The sequence below is a fragment of the Panthera uncia genome, assembly GCF_023721935.1.
Source record: "Panthera uncia isolate 11264 chromosome A3 unlocalized genomic scaffold, Puncia_PCG_1.0 HiC_scaffold_12, whole genome shotgun sequence".
In the NCBI taxonomy this organism is placed as follows: domain Eukaryota; kingdom Metazoa; phylum Chordata; class Mammalia; order Carnivora; family Felidae; genus Panthera; species Panthera uncia.
This window is the reverse complement of record NW_026057579.1, coordinates 10,538,365-10,554,991: the sequence shown is the minus strand read 5'-3', so window position 1 is coordinate 10,554,991 and position 16,627 is coordinate 10,538,365. Positions and strand designations below refer to the sequence as shown.

Sequence of the window (16,627 nt, the reverse complement as noted above, 5' to 3'; positions counted from 1 at the left end):
ATATATAATTTTAAAAAACTGGTAATACCTAACCTATATTATCATAAACTGTCATAAGAAGTTAGATTGCCTTTAAAAAAATCACAGTTCTCAACCAACAGGGCAGTAAGAGGTGGCCAATGAGGTATAAAGAAGTCACTGATGAGGCTTCCCACAAAGTTCTTTAAAGGGGCCTCACTCAGCTAACATGTGATTCTGTATCTTGCTATTCCCTGTTTATTTTAAAAATATAGAATCCTTTAGTTTTAACGTAATGGTGGAGCTCTGGCTGTTGTCCTGCCATCACATACTGGCAAGCAGAAAGGTACAAGGAACTTAGTACTCTAAAAGATACTTTAGATATTGTGGAACTCACTCAGTCTACTTCTGTGGAATTAGTACACAGTAGAAGTATACTACTCAGTGGAACTCAGTCTACTTTGAACTCACTGTGTCCAAACTTATTAAGGGAGAAACAAGAAAATCCTGTCTTAACTGAAGATAAAAGTATTTGGATTGGGGCACCTGTGTGGCTCAGTTGGTTAAGTGTCTGCCTTCCGCTTAGGTCATGATCTCATGGTTCGTGGGTTCAAGCCCCACATTTGGCTTAGTGCTGACAGCTCAGAGCCTGGAGCCTGCTTTGGATTTGGGGTCTCCCTCTCTCTCTGCCCCTCCCCTGCTGGTGCTCTGTCCGTCTCTCTGTCTCTCAAAAATAAATATACATTAAAAAAATTATAAAAATAAAGTATTTGGTTTGCCTGTTACATGCAAACCAATGGATGTCCCAGAAACAAATGCGACTTTACCTTTGCGGATCAGGAAGGGCCCAACAGCACCGTGTGTTTCCTGGGACTTTGCTCGCATTGCTTGGAAGGTACTCTGGGCTGAGATGGTTTGGATCTGCTCCCCGGTTAAAGAGAATCCAAAGAACTCAGCAATTTGTTTTATTCCAGCGGTCAGGTTCTGAAAACAACATTTTCAAGGATAAACTTCTTTCTATGGGAATTGTGCCCGAGCAAAGACAGGTTTCTTAGCCAGAATGGATTTACTAAGCCTACCTCTCCAACTCACCTTTTCATCTCTCTCTTTAGACTTTCTTTGATACTTCTGTATCAATATTTCAGATAGCCCTACAAAATATTCTGTATTGTTTTTACTTTGTAGTTTCAATGGGTGACTCTTACTAAACTCCTCAGGATACAAATAATGATAGCAAGCATTAAGTAGTAGGTCTTATCTAAGATGATACTCATTTTATTAAAAAGCACCAGTCTAGGGGCACCTGGGTGGCTCAGTCGATTAAGCATCCAACTTTGGCTCAGGTTATGATCTCCCAGTTTGTGAGCAAGCCTTGCATTGGGCTGTGTGCTGATAGCTCAGAGCCTGGAGCTTGTTTCAGAATCTGTATCTACCCCTCTCTCTCTCTGCTTCTCCCTGGCTCTTGCTGTCTCTGTCTCAAAAATAAACATTAAAAAAAAATAACAAAAAAAAATAACAAAAAAAACAAAAAACAAAACAACAACAAAAAAAAAATAACAAAAAAAAGCACCAGTCTAAATGAGCTGAGGAAATCAATGTATTTGTACATGCCCATTCCAATTCTCTTTTCTTCTGAATCCTATTTATAGCTAATGTTTAATTCTATCCAGAAAGTCTAATTTTTAGAATCCTGAAAACTAGAAGGAATCTTGAAATTAATCTTGTCTAAATACCCTTGTAACCAGTATCCCTACCAATGAAGATTCATAATCTTCCAGAACAGTTTCTTAAACTGTATTCTACAAAACACTAATTTACTTCAAGGTGGCTATAGATGTTTTGTGAAAAAAGAAAAAAAAAAGAAAAGAAAAGGAGAGTGAAGGGTGAGGTCAAATAAGTTTGGAATCCTTTTGGTTAAATAAAGAGAAGTTTGTTTTGTTTTTCCTACAGGATCTCTCACTCTTGAGTATGTCAGCTTGCAATGTGAATGTCCCAAAAGACCCACAGTCCCCAAATCAGTTTGAATAGGCAACCTCCAAGCAAGAATTATTAACATCTGGGCAACATGGCATTCCATGGAACACAAGTTTCAGAAACATCATTGTAGACTAGAAGGATAAAAGACTAAATTAGTATGTTCTCTCATGTTACATAAATGCACTCGAGAAACAGAAGGGATGGATTCATTCATACTTCCCTTTGATAAGAATGTCAGAGGAGACTGGTGTTAATAACCCAATTCCTCTAGAAAGCATTTGGCACGCTCCCTTTTTAACATACTTTCTCCACTGGAGTCCAGGACTCTGGCTTCCCTCCTGCCTCATTAGCCCCTCCTCCATCTCCTTTGCTGGTTCCTCCTGTTTCCCAAACAGTCTATATGGGGGACTCTAGGGCTCAGTTCTTGGTCTCCTTCTCTTCCCTATGTATATACTTACGTACATGTAAGTATGTAATCTCATGGCTTTAAATGCCATCTATGTGCCAAATTTATATATACAGCCCAGCACTCTCTCCATTCAACACGTTTATAGTCAACTTGACCTCTCCATTTGGATGACTAATAAACATCTCAGACTAAGCATGTGCAAAGCCAAACCCCTGATCTTTCCCACAATCTCACTTCACCTGCTGGCATCTCGTACTCAAGGGATGACAATTCAGTCCTCTCAGTTGGTCAGGCCAATGATATTGGAGTCTTATTTGACTTCATTTTTCTCTCACTGCTCTTTCTCCCATCCAATCCAGCAGCAAATCCTAATAGCTCTTCTTCAACAAATATTCAGAATTTAACTACTTATTACTTCCATTGCCACTTCTGGTCTAAGCCACAATCTTCCTTTGCCTGGACTACTATAGTACGCTCCTCATGGGTTTCTCTACACAATCTTTTCTTCTCTCTAGTACGTTTTCATACACCAACCAGAATGAACCTGTTAAAAACACAACTCCTATCACTTTTCTGCTCGAATCCCATAATGGTTTTCTATTTCACTCAGAGTGAAGGCCAAAGTAATTTCAATGGCTGGCCACATTATTCCCCTCACTCCTCTCTACCCCACTCCCTTGCCTCTGTTCTCATTGGTTAATCTCCCCTGGTTCACCCCTACTGACCCAGCCACATCCGCCTCCTTCATATCACTTAACCATACCAGGAACACTCCTACCTCAGGGCGTTTGCTCCAGTTGGTTCTGTATGCCTGGAAAATTCTTATTCCAGTTACCTACTCTGCTTACTCTCTCATCTTCTTTAGATCTTTGCTCAAATCACATCCATTCCATGAGGTTTCTACCAGCTATCTTATATGGGGATTTGTCCAACATCCCAATTCCCTACCCCAGACATTTCCAGTTTTCCTTAATCAATTATACCATTTCTTTTTTCTCACATATTATAAACATTTTTAAAATGTTATATTTATTGTTTTTCTCTCTCCCTGCCTCTTCCAGCTAGAAGGTAAGCTTCTCCAGGGCAGTGAATTTTGTCTTGTCTGTTCACTGATGTATCACAAGGGCCTAGAACAATGCTGGGCAGCACTAAATGTTCATGAATGGGGGAGGGGAAGAAAAAAAAAGAGGTTAGAGTGGGAGACAGCCAAAGCATAAGAGACTCTTAAAAACTGCGAGCAAACTGAGGGTTGATGGGGGGTGGGAGGGAGGGGAGGGTAGGTGACGGGTATTGAGGGCATCTTTTGGGATGAGCACTGGGTGTTGTATGGAAACCAATTTGACAATAAATTTCATATATTAAAAAAATAAATAAATGTTCATGAATACCAATTTAAAAAATAACATTATATGGAAAAATCAATTCATAGCCAAATGCATGTTCATTTCCATCTCAGTTGAAACCTACTTATTATTTCTGCCATTCTTAAGTTGGACTATCTATCACAGAAGGAAAATAAAGCAGCCACTGTTAGTAATAAGTTGCTAAGCATTATTTTATTTCTGTTAAATAAACAACCTAAGCCCCTATGCACTGTTTTTTTTTTTTTCCCTAGCATTGTACCACAAATCTGGAATATTTATTTTTTTAATTGAATACAATATTTGTTCACACAACCAGACATTAAAAGTAGGTTCTCTATGTGATATTTTATAATAAATCTTGCTATAGAATGTCAATAATCAAAATCTTACCTTTTTCAGGTCTTCATATAATATGAACTTAACATTTTCATCATCAAGATGTTTGTTCCAGTTAATGGCAAAATCAAAATAGCTTCCCCAGGAAACTAAAAATATAAGGAAAAAATTCTTAGGGAATTTCAAATAATTGAGGTTAAAATTATAGATGGTTAATTTATGCTTTAAAATATAAACTATATATGTGTGTGTGTATATGCTCAGACAAGATGTTTGTATGTCATTATAAATCCCTGCTCCAGAAGAACTGGCATACGGCTATTCCTGTGTCAGATTTCTATTCATTTTATTATTTTCATAAATAATAACTAAGCAAGTTGCAAACGTGGTTTGATAAAAACTACCAGACATTCATGAATATTTACGTGAATAAAATGATTCAGAAATAGTGAAAGGTACACGAAAAACGACAGATAGTACCAGAAAGAAAAGAAATGATGAGACAGATGTTTTCTCAATCAGCATTGTCCAATAGAAATTTAATGAAAGCCACATCTGTAAATTTTAAAAAATGCTTATTTATTTATTTTTGAGAGAGAGAGAAAGCAGAAGCAAGGGAGGGACAGAGATAAAGGGAGACAGGATCCAAAGCAGGATCTGTGCTGAGAGCACAGAGCCTGGTTTGCGGCTCGAACTCATGAACCGAAAGATCATGACCTGAGCCAGAGTCAGAGGCTTAACTGACTGAACCACCCCGGCATCCCCCCACCACACCTGTAATTTTAAATATTCCAATAACCACATTAAGAAAAGCAAAAAGAGGGGCGCCTGGGTGGCTTGGTCGGTTAAGTGTCCGACTTCGGCTCAGGTCATGATCTCACGGTCCGTGAGTTTGAGCCCCGCGTCGGGCTCTGTGCTGACAGCTCAGAGCCTGGAGCCTGCTTCAGATTCTGTGTCTCCCTCTCTCTCTGACCCTCCCCCGTTCATGCTCTGTCTCTCTCTGTCTCAAAAATAAATAAACGTTAAAAAAAAATTTAAAAAAATCAAATGTCTTGCTCAACATCACCCCAGTGTGAGTGATTTGAACCTGAATTTAAATTCAAGCTCTGCTACTTAGTGGCTGTGTGAGCTTTTTATGCCTCTATTTCCATCTTTACAAAAGGGGACAAGTATAGTATTTGTCCCCATGGGGTTCTTAAGAGAAATGGAAATTTTGGGGAGCATCTGGGTGGCTTAGTCGGTTAAGCGTCCAACTCTTGGTTTCGGTTCAGGTCATGATTTCATGGTTCGTGTATTCGAGTCCCTCATCGGGCTCCACGCTGACAGCACAGAGCCTGCCTGGGATTCTCTCTCTTCGTCTCTCTCTGCCCCTCCTCTGCTCTCTGTCTCTCAAAATAAATAAACTTAAAAAAAAAAAAATGAAATGTTAAAATGTACGTGAGAGATAGTATATAAGTGCCTGGCATGTAGTAATTGCTCAGTAAGTGGTAACTATTCTATCTAATATTAATTACTAATATATAATAATAAGTGATGAAGCCAATCCAGTCCTCTCATTGCAAATCCTGCATGTTTTCCAGTACATTGAGCTTCCTTTAGAACTTGAACGTAACAAAGCGTGCAAAGCAGAAACTTTGTACCACTTAGTGAGTGGTTTCCAGACAAACAAAACTTTGATCGTGGTGCTTCATAAGCACCTTCTGTACACTTCCCCCCCCCCCATCCCAATACTTAATCTGTGCTTAGGAGCCAATACTGTACCCAGTGGCCATGCATGTGGGGCGTGGCGTTGCTGTGCTGGTCACCTTTAGAAGTGGTCCTTTTTGGGCGCCTGGGTGGCTCAGTCGGTTAAACATCCCACTCCCGATTTCAGCTCAGGTCATGATCTCACAGTTTCATGTGTTTAAGTCCCACATCGGTCTCTGCATTGACAGTGCAGAGCCTGCTTGGGATTCTCCCTCTCTCTCTGGCCCTCCCACACTTGCGCTGCTCTGTCTCTCTCAAAATAATAAATAAGTCCGTGAGCAAATAAATAAATAAATAAACAAACAAACAAATAAATAAATAAAACTTTAGAAAACATGTTAGGATGAGCACTGGGTGTTGTATGTAAGCGATGAACCATGGGAATCTACCCCCAGAACCAAGAGCAGACTGTACACGCTGTTTGTTAGCCAATAAAATAAAATAAAAGTGGTTCTCTTAGAGTGACCTGTCAACAACTTCTCAAGGATCATGTGGCATTAACTCTGCCTTCTATGACACTGCCCAGACTGAAAAGAGTCACCAACTAAAGAAGGCATCTTTAATCTCTGGCCATTATACCCATGGAAGTAGAGTCACTGGGACTTACAAGCAGTGGGACCACTGGCAAGTGTTTTAACTTTTTGGACTGGTTTTCTCATCTGTGCAAGGGGCTGGAAATACTTTATTCATAGTTTGTTATAGTCTTAAATGAAATCGTGCACATACAACACCTCCTTTAGTACATTGGAGCATCAGTAGGCACTTACAAGAGTTTTTTTTTAAGTAATCTCTACACCCAATGTGGGGCTCGAACTCACAACCCCAAGATCAAGGGTTGCGTGCTCTACTGACTGAGCCAGCCCGAAGCCTCAGTAGGCACCTACAAAATTGCAGTTATCAATTACCAGAGGTAAAACATCAACATGGTCTAACAAAGCCTTTTCTTTTCTGGCAAACAAATATCTTAGATGTGTTTGCTCAATGTCATGGTTTTATCTCTCTCTCTCTCTCTCTTTTTTTTTTTTTTATCATTGTGTTATATAGAGACTTAGGGGAAATTAACCAGAGATGCTTTTCTACATGACTCCGTATAGGCCTCTTGGTCCTATGTCTGTTCTATGGCCACCTCATACTTATAGGCAACATGTAAATTGCCCAAATTATTTTTAAAAACAGTAATGTATTATTGTTTGATGTGCAGAACTAGTGGTGCTATAAAACTTCATTAAAGTTTCATTAAAAGCAACTTTTTGGCGGGCGCCTGGGTGGCTCAGTCGGTTGAGCGAACGACTTCGGCTCAGGTCACGATCTCGCGGTCCGTGAGCTTGAGCCCCGCTTCAGGCTCTGTGCTGACAGCTCAGAGCCTGGAACCTGTTTCAGATTCTGTGTCTCCCTCTCTCTGACCCTCCCCCGTTCATGCTCTGTCTCTCTCTGTCTCAAAAATAAATAAACGTTAAAAAAAATTTTTAAATAAAAGCAACTTTTTGGTTCCTGGATCCTCCCTAGTTTTCTTTCTTTACCTTAAAATACATTTGATTTTTTGTACTTTTGTGGTCATCTGTCAAAGTAAGAATTCCTTCACCAACAGCCATACCTTGGCCTTTCATGAACTGTCTGAAGAATTCATCCCAGGAGCCATAGCTTGGAATATCAGGGACATTGTTGTGGAAATGGAAAAAAGATACTGCTGTATCTTTAGGGTTTCGAAATATCACCAATATCTAGAAAGAGAAAATTAAGTTAATTAATTCAGGTCTATATTTTGAACTTTGGAAAAGTGAAGGGGTGAACAATATTATTGTGTAATCTTGTATACGACATAATTTTGTTAACATACAGAGAAATTGAAGAAGCGGGGGTGGCAGATGGGAAAGTCTGGGGAGAGGGAAGAGAAAAGAAGAAAAAGCAGACTGATGTTGTAGCAGAGAACTTTTGCTAATGAACTTAGACATTAAGAAGGCATGTGTAGAAGATATGAAAAAAGCAAGGTGCCTGGGTGGCTTAGTCGGTTAAGTGTCTGACTCTTGAGTTCGGCTTAGGTCACAATCTCATGGTTTGTGGGATCGAGCCCCAAGCCAGGTTCTGCACTGACAGTGCAGAGCCGGCTTGAGATTCTCTCTCTCTCTCTCTCTCTCTCTCTCTCTCTCTCTCTGCCCCTCCCCCAGCTAGCATGTGTTCATGCGTGAGCAGTGCACACACTCTCTCTCTTTCTCAAAATAAATAAATAAACGTTAAAAAAAAAAAAAAAAAGAAGATACCAAAAAGGAAAAAAGGGCAAGCTCATTAGAATAGTCATAAGGGCATGATCTGGAAGGGTAAACCACAAAGTAAAAATTGCAAAATAATATTAAAGAAAAAGTAATATTAAGGACAATGAAAATAATGTTCAGAGTTTGGTCAGCGAAGATCAAACAATGATAAGAGGAGCCAAAGCACCTATAGTTATGTTCGCAGGACATGAAGTTTGCTATTATACGTGAAATTCAGAAATAAAATTGCTTCAGACCTCACATAAATAATGCTCACCAGAAAGAACAAAAAAACACAACTTCTCATTTTCCTATCGCATTCTTTTGTTAAACTCTCTAAATATCTTAGTGGGATTCTGAAATCTATTCACTATAAAACAGATTTTAAAATATGTTCAATTCTAGGTATATGTTTTATATCCTAGCTGAAAATGCATTCACTTTGAGCACAATAGCAAATATATTTGAAGAAAGAACAGAAGAAATGCTAAATCACACGTTTCATTTCTCAAAATTCTATGATAAGATGCAGACTTCATCACATAGCTCAGAAAGGCAATATCTAGACATTAAAAACTTCAAACTGAAATACGAGTAGGGAGGGACACTCACCTTGGCTTTATTCTTGAAGATGGACCCAGGTAATTTTTCATAATGGAGATGAGTTGCCAGAATCCTTGGGGATGGAAACTGTTTCATTCTCTTAAAAACAGACATGGTAAAGTAAAAGCATGTATGTCTTATGGTGAATTGCTCTTAAGTGTAGTATCTGAATGGTAGTTCCAAGTATCACTACTGTGCCTTTTCTATTTCCCCCTCCAGTTTTTAAAAAATTATTTCTGTTTTCTTAATTTGTGGGGATGAGGAATGGAGAAAGTCATAAATAATTTAAATCATCCTTCTGGACCGCCTTATAGGGTTTGGCTTACCATTTTGGAGGGGTCTTTTTTTTGAAAATTTTACCTCTTCTACAATCACACTAAATTCTTTTTAGAATTGACTCTTTGCAGCTCATAATTTGTGATCTATTCTGTCTTCATTTGGCTCTCTTCTATAGTCAAGGTCTTTACCAGAAATATTCAAGTTTTTCCATAGGTCTCCCAAACCCACTTTTAATATCTAGACTTTTTTTTTGCCAACAAAATTCCATGCAATCAAATATCCTAACAGAACCTGGAAGTGCACAGTCACTTGAATATCTGAGAAATATTTTACTAGAGAAATTCTTGTCAATGTAAGACTCAGTGATTGATTCTTTGTGTGTGTGTGTGTGTGTGTGTGTGTGTGTGTGTGTGTGTCTGCTTCTACTGATAATTTAAAAAATGAAGTTACCTGTTTAATCTGCCAGCGTTAAGGGTTTTAGTACGTTATATGGGCTAAAGCCTCAAGTTTCATTTCCACACTTGTAGAGGTCACTCGCAGCTGGGGCACATTATTTCAAGTGGTAAAATGATATTTAGACGTTTATAGCCAATGTTTCTGTAGAAACTTAGTGGACATCAGACACCAGCTCATGTCATGATCTTGCAGTCCATGAGTTGGAGCCCCGCCTTGGGTTCTGTGCTGACAGCTCAGAGCCTGGAGCCTGCTTCAGATTCTGTGTCTCCCCCTCTCTCTCTACCCCTCCCCTGTGCGCTCTCTCTCTCTCTCAAAAATAAAATAAACATAAAAATTTTTGAAAAAAAGAAAGAAACTTAGTGGACATCTCAACTCAAGCAAGAGCCAAAAAAAAAAAAAAAAAAAAAAAGAAAAAAAAAACACCTGAGATTTTAAAAATAAAAAACCAATTTAAGTCAATGATATGGGTTCCAGTGGCAATTAATAGTCATAATACTTGAGGGGCATCTGGGTGGCTCAGTCGGTTAAGCTCAGATCATGATCTCACAGTTTGTGAGTTTGAGCCCTGCATCTGGCTCTGGGCTGACAGCTCAGAGACTAGAGCCTGCTTTGGATCCTCTGTGTCCTCTCTCTGCCTCTCCCTTGCTTGCACTCTCTCTCAAAAATAAATAAACATTAAAAAAGAAGAGAATAGAGTAGTCATAATACTTGATTTACATCAAATTTCCCTAATTTTTAGTTTTGAACATCACTTTTACATTCATTCACAGCAATCCCCTCAGGTGGATATTATAACCCCCATTTTAGAGATTAACAAATGACTTTGAGGTTTTAAGGGCTTTGTGCAAAATCGCACAGATGGTAATTTTCAGATTAAGTTATAGAATGCAGTTTCCACTGCACTGCATGGCCAAAAATCACAAAAAGACATATGAGAAATGGTAAAGTTCCTAATAGGATTAAAGAAATATCCAGGGAGAAAACGGGAAATAACTGTAACAAAACTGATGTGTCAACGAAAATGTGTGATGGGGCCAAACTATAAGCAATGTAAAGACTGGATATAGACATATTTTAAGAAAATACATGTATTTAATTTTATTTATTTTTGTAAGTAATCTCTATGCCCAATGTGGGGCTCAAACCCACAACCCGGAGATCAAGAGCTCACATGGGGCACCTGGGTAGCTCAGTCTGTTGAGCATCCGACTCTTGGTTTTGGCTCAGGTCAAGATCTCACAGTTTGTGGGTCTGAGCCCCTCATTGGGCTCTGTGCTGAGGCACGGAGCCTGCCTGGGATTCTCCGTCTCCCTCTCTCTTCCCCTCCCCTGCTCATGCACTCTCCCTCTCTCTCTCAAAGTAAATAAATAAATTTTAAAAATTATAAATAAAAGGGGAGTTGGAGGGGAGCCTGGCTGGCTCAGTCAGAGCATGCAACTCTTCATCTCCAGATCGTGAATCTGAGTCCCAATTCGGATGTAGAGTTTACTTTAGAAAAAATTGGAGGGGCACCTGGGTGGCTCAGCTGGTTAAGTGTCTGACTTCGGCTCAGGTCATGATCTCACGAGTTCGAATTCGTGAGTTCAAGCCCTGCATCGGGCTCTGTGCTGACAGCTCGGAGCCTGGAGCCTGCTTCGGATTCTGTGTCTCCCTCTCTCTCTCTCTGCCCCTCCCCCGCTTATGCTGTGTCTCATTCTGTCTCTCAAAAATGAAATTTTAAATAAAAATTACTTGGGGCACCTGGGTGGCGCAGTCGGTTAAGCGTCCGACTTCAGCCAGGTCACGATCTCGCGGTCCGTGAGTTCGAGCCCCGCGTCAGGCTCTGGGCTGATGGCTCGGAGCCTGGAGCCTGTTTCCGATTCTGTGTCTCCCTCTCTCTCTGCCCCTCCCCCGTTCATGCTCTGTCTCTCTCTGTCCCAAAAATAAATAAAAAACGTTGAAAAAAAATTTTTTTTAAATAAAAATTACTTTTTAAAAAAAGTTGGAAAGCTAGAGAAATGTTAGCATAAATTTTAAAAGTGATGATACACACCCTCTTTAGAAAAAAGGTTATGCAGTGGCCCGGAAAGGAGAAATCAGTGGGGCTTTTCATTAGCCCGTTCATCTCTACCTAGGAAAGTTTCTTAAAACTCCTGTCCCCACGTCCTGAGCTGGTCCTGACCTCCCACCTCTGGGCCCTGCTGTGGCTGCTAGGCCTCTGCTTCCTCCTGACGTTGCAACCCACCAGATCCAGGATGCACGCTTAGCTCCCCACTCCAGCCCAGCCCCAAGTCCCTGAATACCTTACCTGCCTGTGTTTTTCTGTTACTTTAACCCAAACCATGGAAATGGGCTTCCTTCCCCCTAGGATTCAACTTTTCAGTTTGTATTTGTCATCATGCCATGTGTCTCTGTCGTTTTCCAGAAACCCCTTCGTCAGTCCCGATCCAGTGACTTAATTCTCAGTAACTGAGTTCTTCTGTCTGCTTGTTGGGAGTCCTGGCAGTAAGCATCTCTGGAAGTTTTGCTGAGACTGTAGTCCGCCTCCCCACCAAATGCGTTTCTGGCGGGGCTGGGGCTGGCCCTCCTCCCACCTGTCCTGTCCAGGCACTGAAGTCTTGAGGCAGATCCTTCCTCCCTCCCTGTCCTTGCCTTTCCTGCCTGGGAACAGAACTTTCTGTCTCACACCCAAGCCTCACCTGGTTATATTGGTAGTGGGAGCAATAACGTGTAGTAAAGTGAATTAGAACAGGTAAGGGGGCGCCTGGGTGGCTCAATCGGTTAAGTGTCCAACTCTTCATTTTGGGTCAGGTCATGATCTCACAGTTTGTGAGCCCTGCATTGGGCTCTGTGGTGATAGCATGGAGCCTGCTTGGTGTTCTCTATTTCTCTCTGGCCTTTCCTTGCTCATGCATGCTCTCTCTCTCTCTCTCCCTGAAAATAAATAAATAAACATTAAAAAAAAAAAAAAAAAAGAACCTTAGGGTGCCTGGGTGGCTCAGTCGGTTAAGCGTCTGACTTCGGCTCAGGTCATGATCTCATAGCTCGTGAGTTCTAGCCCCGCGTCAGGCTCTGTGCTGACAGCTCAGAGCCTGGAGCCTGCTTCAGATTCTGTCTCCCTCTCTCACTCTGCACCTCCCCTGCTTGCACTCTGTCCCTCTCTGTCTCTCTCAAAAATAAAAATTAAAAAAAAAAAAGAACCTTTATGCACATCAGTGGCTTACTCTCTCAGCTACTACCCTTTCCCATCCCCCCACACACCAGAGACATCACTGATACAGGGACACCAAAGATAGTGTCTTATTAGGAAAAGACTGGGGGGTGCTGACATAAACTGAAGGTAGAATGATCCAGGCCTTAGAGGAACCCTTCTCTTGCCATCCCACCAAGTTTCTGTCTTCAGAGAGAAAGTTTTTATGATTTTAATTTTTTTGAAGAGATCTTATTTTTTAAGTAATCTCTACACCCAACATGGGGCTTGATCGTACAAACCTAAGATCAAGAGTAGCATGCTTTACTGACTAAGCCAGCCAGGTGCCCCTCATTTTAATTTTTTTCTTCAGGTTTCTCGGCTTACTTTCCCTCCTAGTTCTCTTTAATAAGTAGGCTGTCTATATTGTGCAGAGGTTAAGAAGCTCAAATCGGACAATTTGGGTTCAAATCTTGGCCCTGACATTTATAAGCCCCTTGACCTTGGGCAAGTCTCTGACGGTTTGATCTTTTGAGAAATGGTGATGAGGTTTTTTTGCCCTGAAATGAGACAATCCTTGAAAGGTGCTGGGCTTAGATGGTACGCACAAAATAAGTTGCAATGATTATTAGTATTAGTACTTTCTGAACCCAAAACTAAAAAAATCTCTTTCTATGATAATTTACTATAAGTTTAAAGGCTGTTTTGTACTAACCTGATATTTTTCTGGGTCCCCACATTCAAGAATTGGAAATTCTGGATATTCATACTTTTTGTTAGATTCAGCAAATATTAACTCACTAATGATATGTAGAATCCAATTTGAACCTATAAGAAAAATCAGAGAATCAAAGCTCATTAAAAGAATCTTGGTATAGCAAACGCATGTTACTTGTGCATATACATCATAAAAATTAAAATCTATAGCCACTCTGTGGTGTGTACAATTGGTTCTTCTGCATTTGAAATAAACTGGGCTATGGAAAGAAATAGAGTTTTGTGGAAAATAGAACGTACTTACATTAATACAAATTCAGGTTACCTTATTTTTCAGATTTCTCTTTTTTTTTTTTTTTTCAACGTTTATTTATTTTTGGGACAGAGAGAGACAGAGCATGAACGGGGGAGGGACAGAGAGAGAGGGAGACACAGAATCGGAAACAGGCTCCAGGCTCTGAGCCATCAGCCCAGAGCCTGACGCGGGGCTCGAACTCACGGACCGTGAGATCGTGACCTGGCTGAAGTCGGACGCTTAACCGACTGCGCCACCCAGGCGCCCCTTCAGATTTCTCTTTTAACAAGAGGCAATTCTTAAATCTACAATATGTTCCTTATAGAACAATGTTATGTTATAGAAATGATTGTTTATTATATATCACATATTATTGTACCTTGCATTAGTAAATATTTTCTTTGAAAAAAAAATTTTAATGTTTATTTTTGAGAGAGAGACAGACAGACAGAGCCTAAGCAGGGGGCAGGGGGGCAGAGAGAGTGGGAGACACAGAATATGAAGCAGGCTCCAGGTTCTGAGCTGTCAGTGCAGAGCCCCGATGCGGGGCTTGAACCCACGAACCGTAAGATCATGACCTGAGTCAAAGTCAGATGCTTAACTGACTGAGCCACCCAGGTGCCCCAGTGAATATTTTCTAAAAAAGTATATATAATTTTGAATTTATAAAAACTCAGCATCAAATAATAGAAAGAAAAATATCAAATAAAGATGACTTTAGTAAACACTTAGAGATGAAATAACAGTTTAAAAAATCAGATTGTGTAAAATAGGGATTTAGATTCTGTTTTTTTTTTAAATGTATTTATTTATTTTGAGAGGAAAAGAGAGAGAGAGAGAGAGAGAGAGAGAGCGAGCGCTCATGGGGGAGGGGCAGAGAGAAAGGGAGAGAAAGAATCCCAAGCAGGCTCTGTGCTGACAGCGCTGAGCCCCATGCAGGGCTCGACCCCACGAACCATGAGATCATGACCTGATCTGAAATCAAGAGTCAGATGCCTGACTATGTCACCCCGGTGCCCCACAGATTCTTAATTTATCCTCCATTGATGAATGACCATTGTAACACTGGTTTGAGAAGCTGGAGGATTGATGATGTTTGATCCTGAAAAATAATTACATGGAAATCATCATATACATTATAGACATGGCCATGCTCCTCAGTCAAAAACCAAGATGAAAATCTTTCCTGCTCTCAGTGGCCGATGGCAAATGGACTTTCTTGCATTTCTCTTTCTGGTTGCTAGCCCCACCATGCCTCCCTTTCTGCATCCATCATCCTTCCCTCAGACCCCAGGATTTCTAAATCTAGCAGTTCTGGTTATTGATTTCACAAGCTATGTTCTTAACCATCTTGGTCGTCCTCCTCCCTGACTTCTGGCCAGCTTCATGCGGAGAGGAACCGCCTTCCTCCCACCTTTGCCTTGCACCCTGCCCAACCTACTCCTTATGAAAAAGCGCCCTTGTAGAAAATGACTTGTTATTTACCACACTTTGGATAAGATGCAAGCACTATGTCATCGCTTCTGGCTTCAAAGGTGTCCAAGGCCTGGAAAGTTTCTGAAGTGCACATGGTGATGGGGTACGGAATCCCCTGGTGGGTGAAAAACAAGCGAGAAAGTGCAGTTTCTTTTGATTTTTCCAGAGCTTCATCAATGTAGTCAATAAATTTCGACTTGTTGGCCATGCTGGCTCTCTGCTAATGAACCTGTTCTGTGGTTGTCCGGCGGCAGCCATCGCTTTTAAAGGAGTTTTTCAGGAGGTGGAATAAAGGACTCCTCCCATTCACATGAGAAACAAGTCATTTCATTCTCACCCCTTCCTCCCCCCACCTGCCTGTTTGCACGCCCACCTCTGACAAAAGGCAAACCACAGGTGCAAAAACAGACTGAGGATCAGGGAGTATTACCCCAGGGGTTGATTATATTACCATTATGGACAATCCTCCCAAGGAAAGTAAGAGTAGAATCTCCTACCAGACGATAATAGATAATAACTATCTAGCAAATAGTTCTTTAATTGAATCAGACATACAATTTTCCATCACTGAATTGAGGAAATTTTAGAAGTCAGCAGAACATATCTTACTGAGGCAGGTAGTACACGTAGGGGAGCAACTTTCAATCTCCGTTTTACAGAGGGAAAAAAGAGCTGACCAAAGAGGGTTCCCAGTTGGATAGGGTTCTGGGTTTCACTTTATTTATAATAATGTCTTTTTAAAATGTTGGTAAAAAGGTAGAATTGGAATGTCCAACTGTCTTACTATTTTTGTATTTCCTTATGTAACAATGGGATGCTATTCACTGTAGGTGGGAAGGTGATGTATTTCAGAATCTCCCTCCCCAACCCCTTCCCGCCAAAAAGGGAGGTAAGACTGGACTCCCTGCCAAGCTGCTTAGTGGGATTGTCCCTTACCTTATAAAGAGTCTTTGTTTACCTGGGGAAGGTAGAATTTAAGGTATTAATTCAAATACTGCTGTTGTCCTTAGCTTGCTTCTTAGTGAGTAAAATGTTAAAAAAAGACAATATGCCTGGATCCTGTTTTGACACTAATGCCTGTAATTATAGGAGGATTTGGAGGACTGTTTGGACTTGGTAATGTGAGCTCTGATTCTTCTTAGTCTCCCTAGGCTCAGGGCAAATGGTCAGTCTTACAGTTCTACCTCCTTGACTCTGTTTTATCTGCAAGATTTTATTTTTTAAAGTATTCTCTACACCCAATGTGGGGCTTGAACTCACAACTCCAAGATCAAGAGTCGCATGCTCCATTGACTGAGCCAGCCAGGTGCCCCCCTACTTGACTCTTAAGTGTCTACATGCATGATGCAGGGAAACAGCATGAATGATTGTAAAATAACCTAGATTATATGCTCGTGTGCACTGGTGTGCTTTTGAGTGCGGGTAGGCCCCAGGCTCTGTGCAACCCCAGCTTCCATTTAGCTCCTGGATCCACCTAGGCTGGAGACAAGTGGTGGGGGACCTCTCAGACGGCACTGCCCAGGCTTGGTTCACGCTCCTTGGTGGGAGCAGCACAGAAGGTTTGTTCAAAGCTCCTTTTCTTGAGATTACACA

The 16,627-nt window shown here is 40.9% G+C and overlaps 1 protein-coding gene across 1 annotated transcript in view; it reads right to left on the bottom strand.

The window, feature by feature from the left end:
* Positions 1 to 15,242, bottom strand: part of SULT6B1 (sulfotransferase family 6B member 1) — a 22,224-nt gene extending 6,982 nt beyond the window's left edge. The window contains exons 1-6 of the mRNA XM_049652300.1: positions 15,044 to 15,242; positions 13,262 to 13,374; positions 8,652 to 8,741; positions 7,385 to 7,511; positions 4,099 to 4,193; positions 786 to 942 (exon numbers count right to left, since the gene is read on the bottom strand). Coding sequence (XP_049508257.1) covers positions 786 to 942; positions 4,099 to 4,193; positions 7,385 to 7,511; positions 8,652 to 8,741; positions 13,262 to 13,374; positions 15,044 to 15,242 — 781 coding nt within the window. The remainder of the gene's footprint in view (positions 1 to 785; positions 943 to 4,098; positions 4,194 to 7,384; positions 7,512 to 8,651; positions 8,742 to 13,261; positions 13,375 to 15,043) is intronic.
* Positions 15,243 to 16,627: the final 1,385 nt, after the last annotated feature.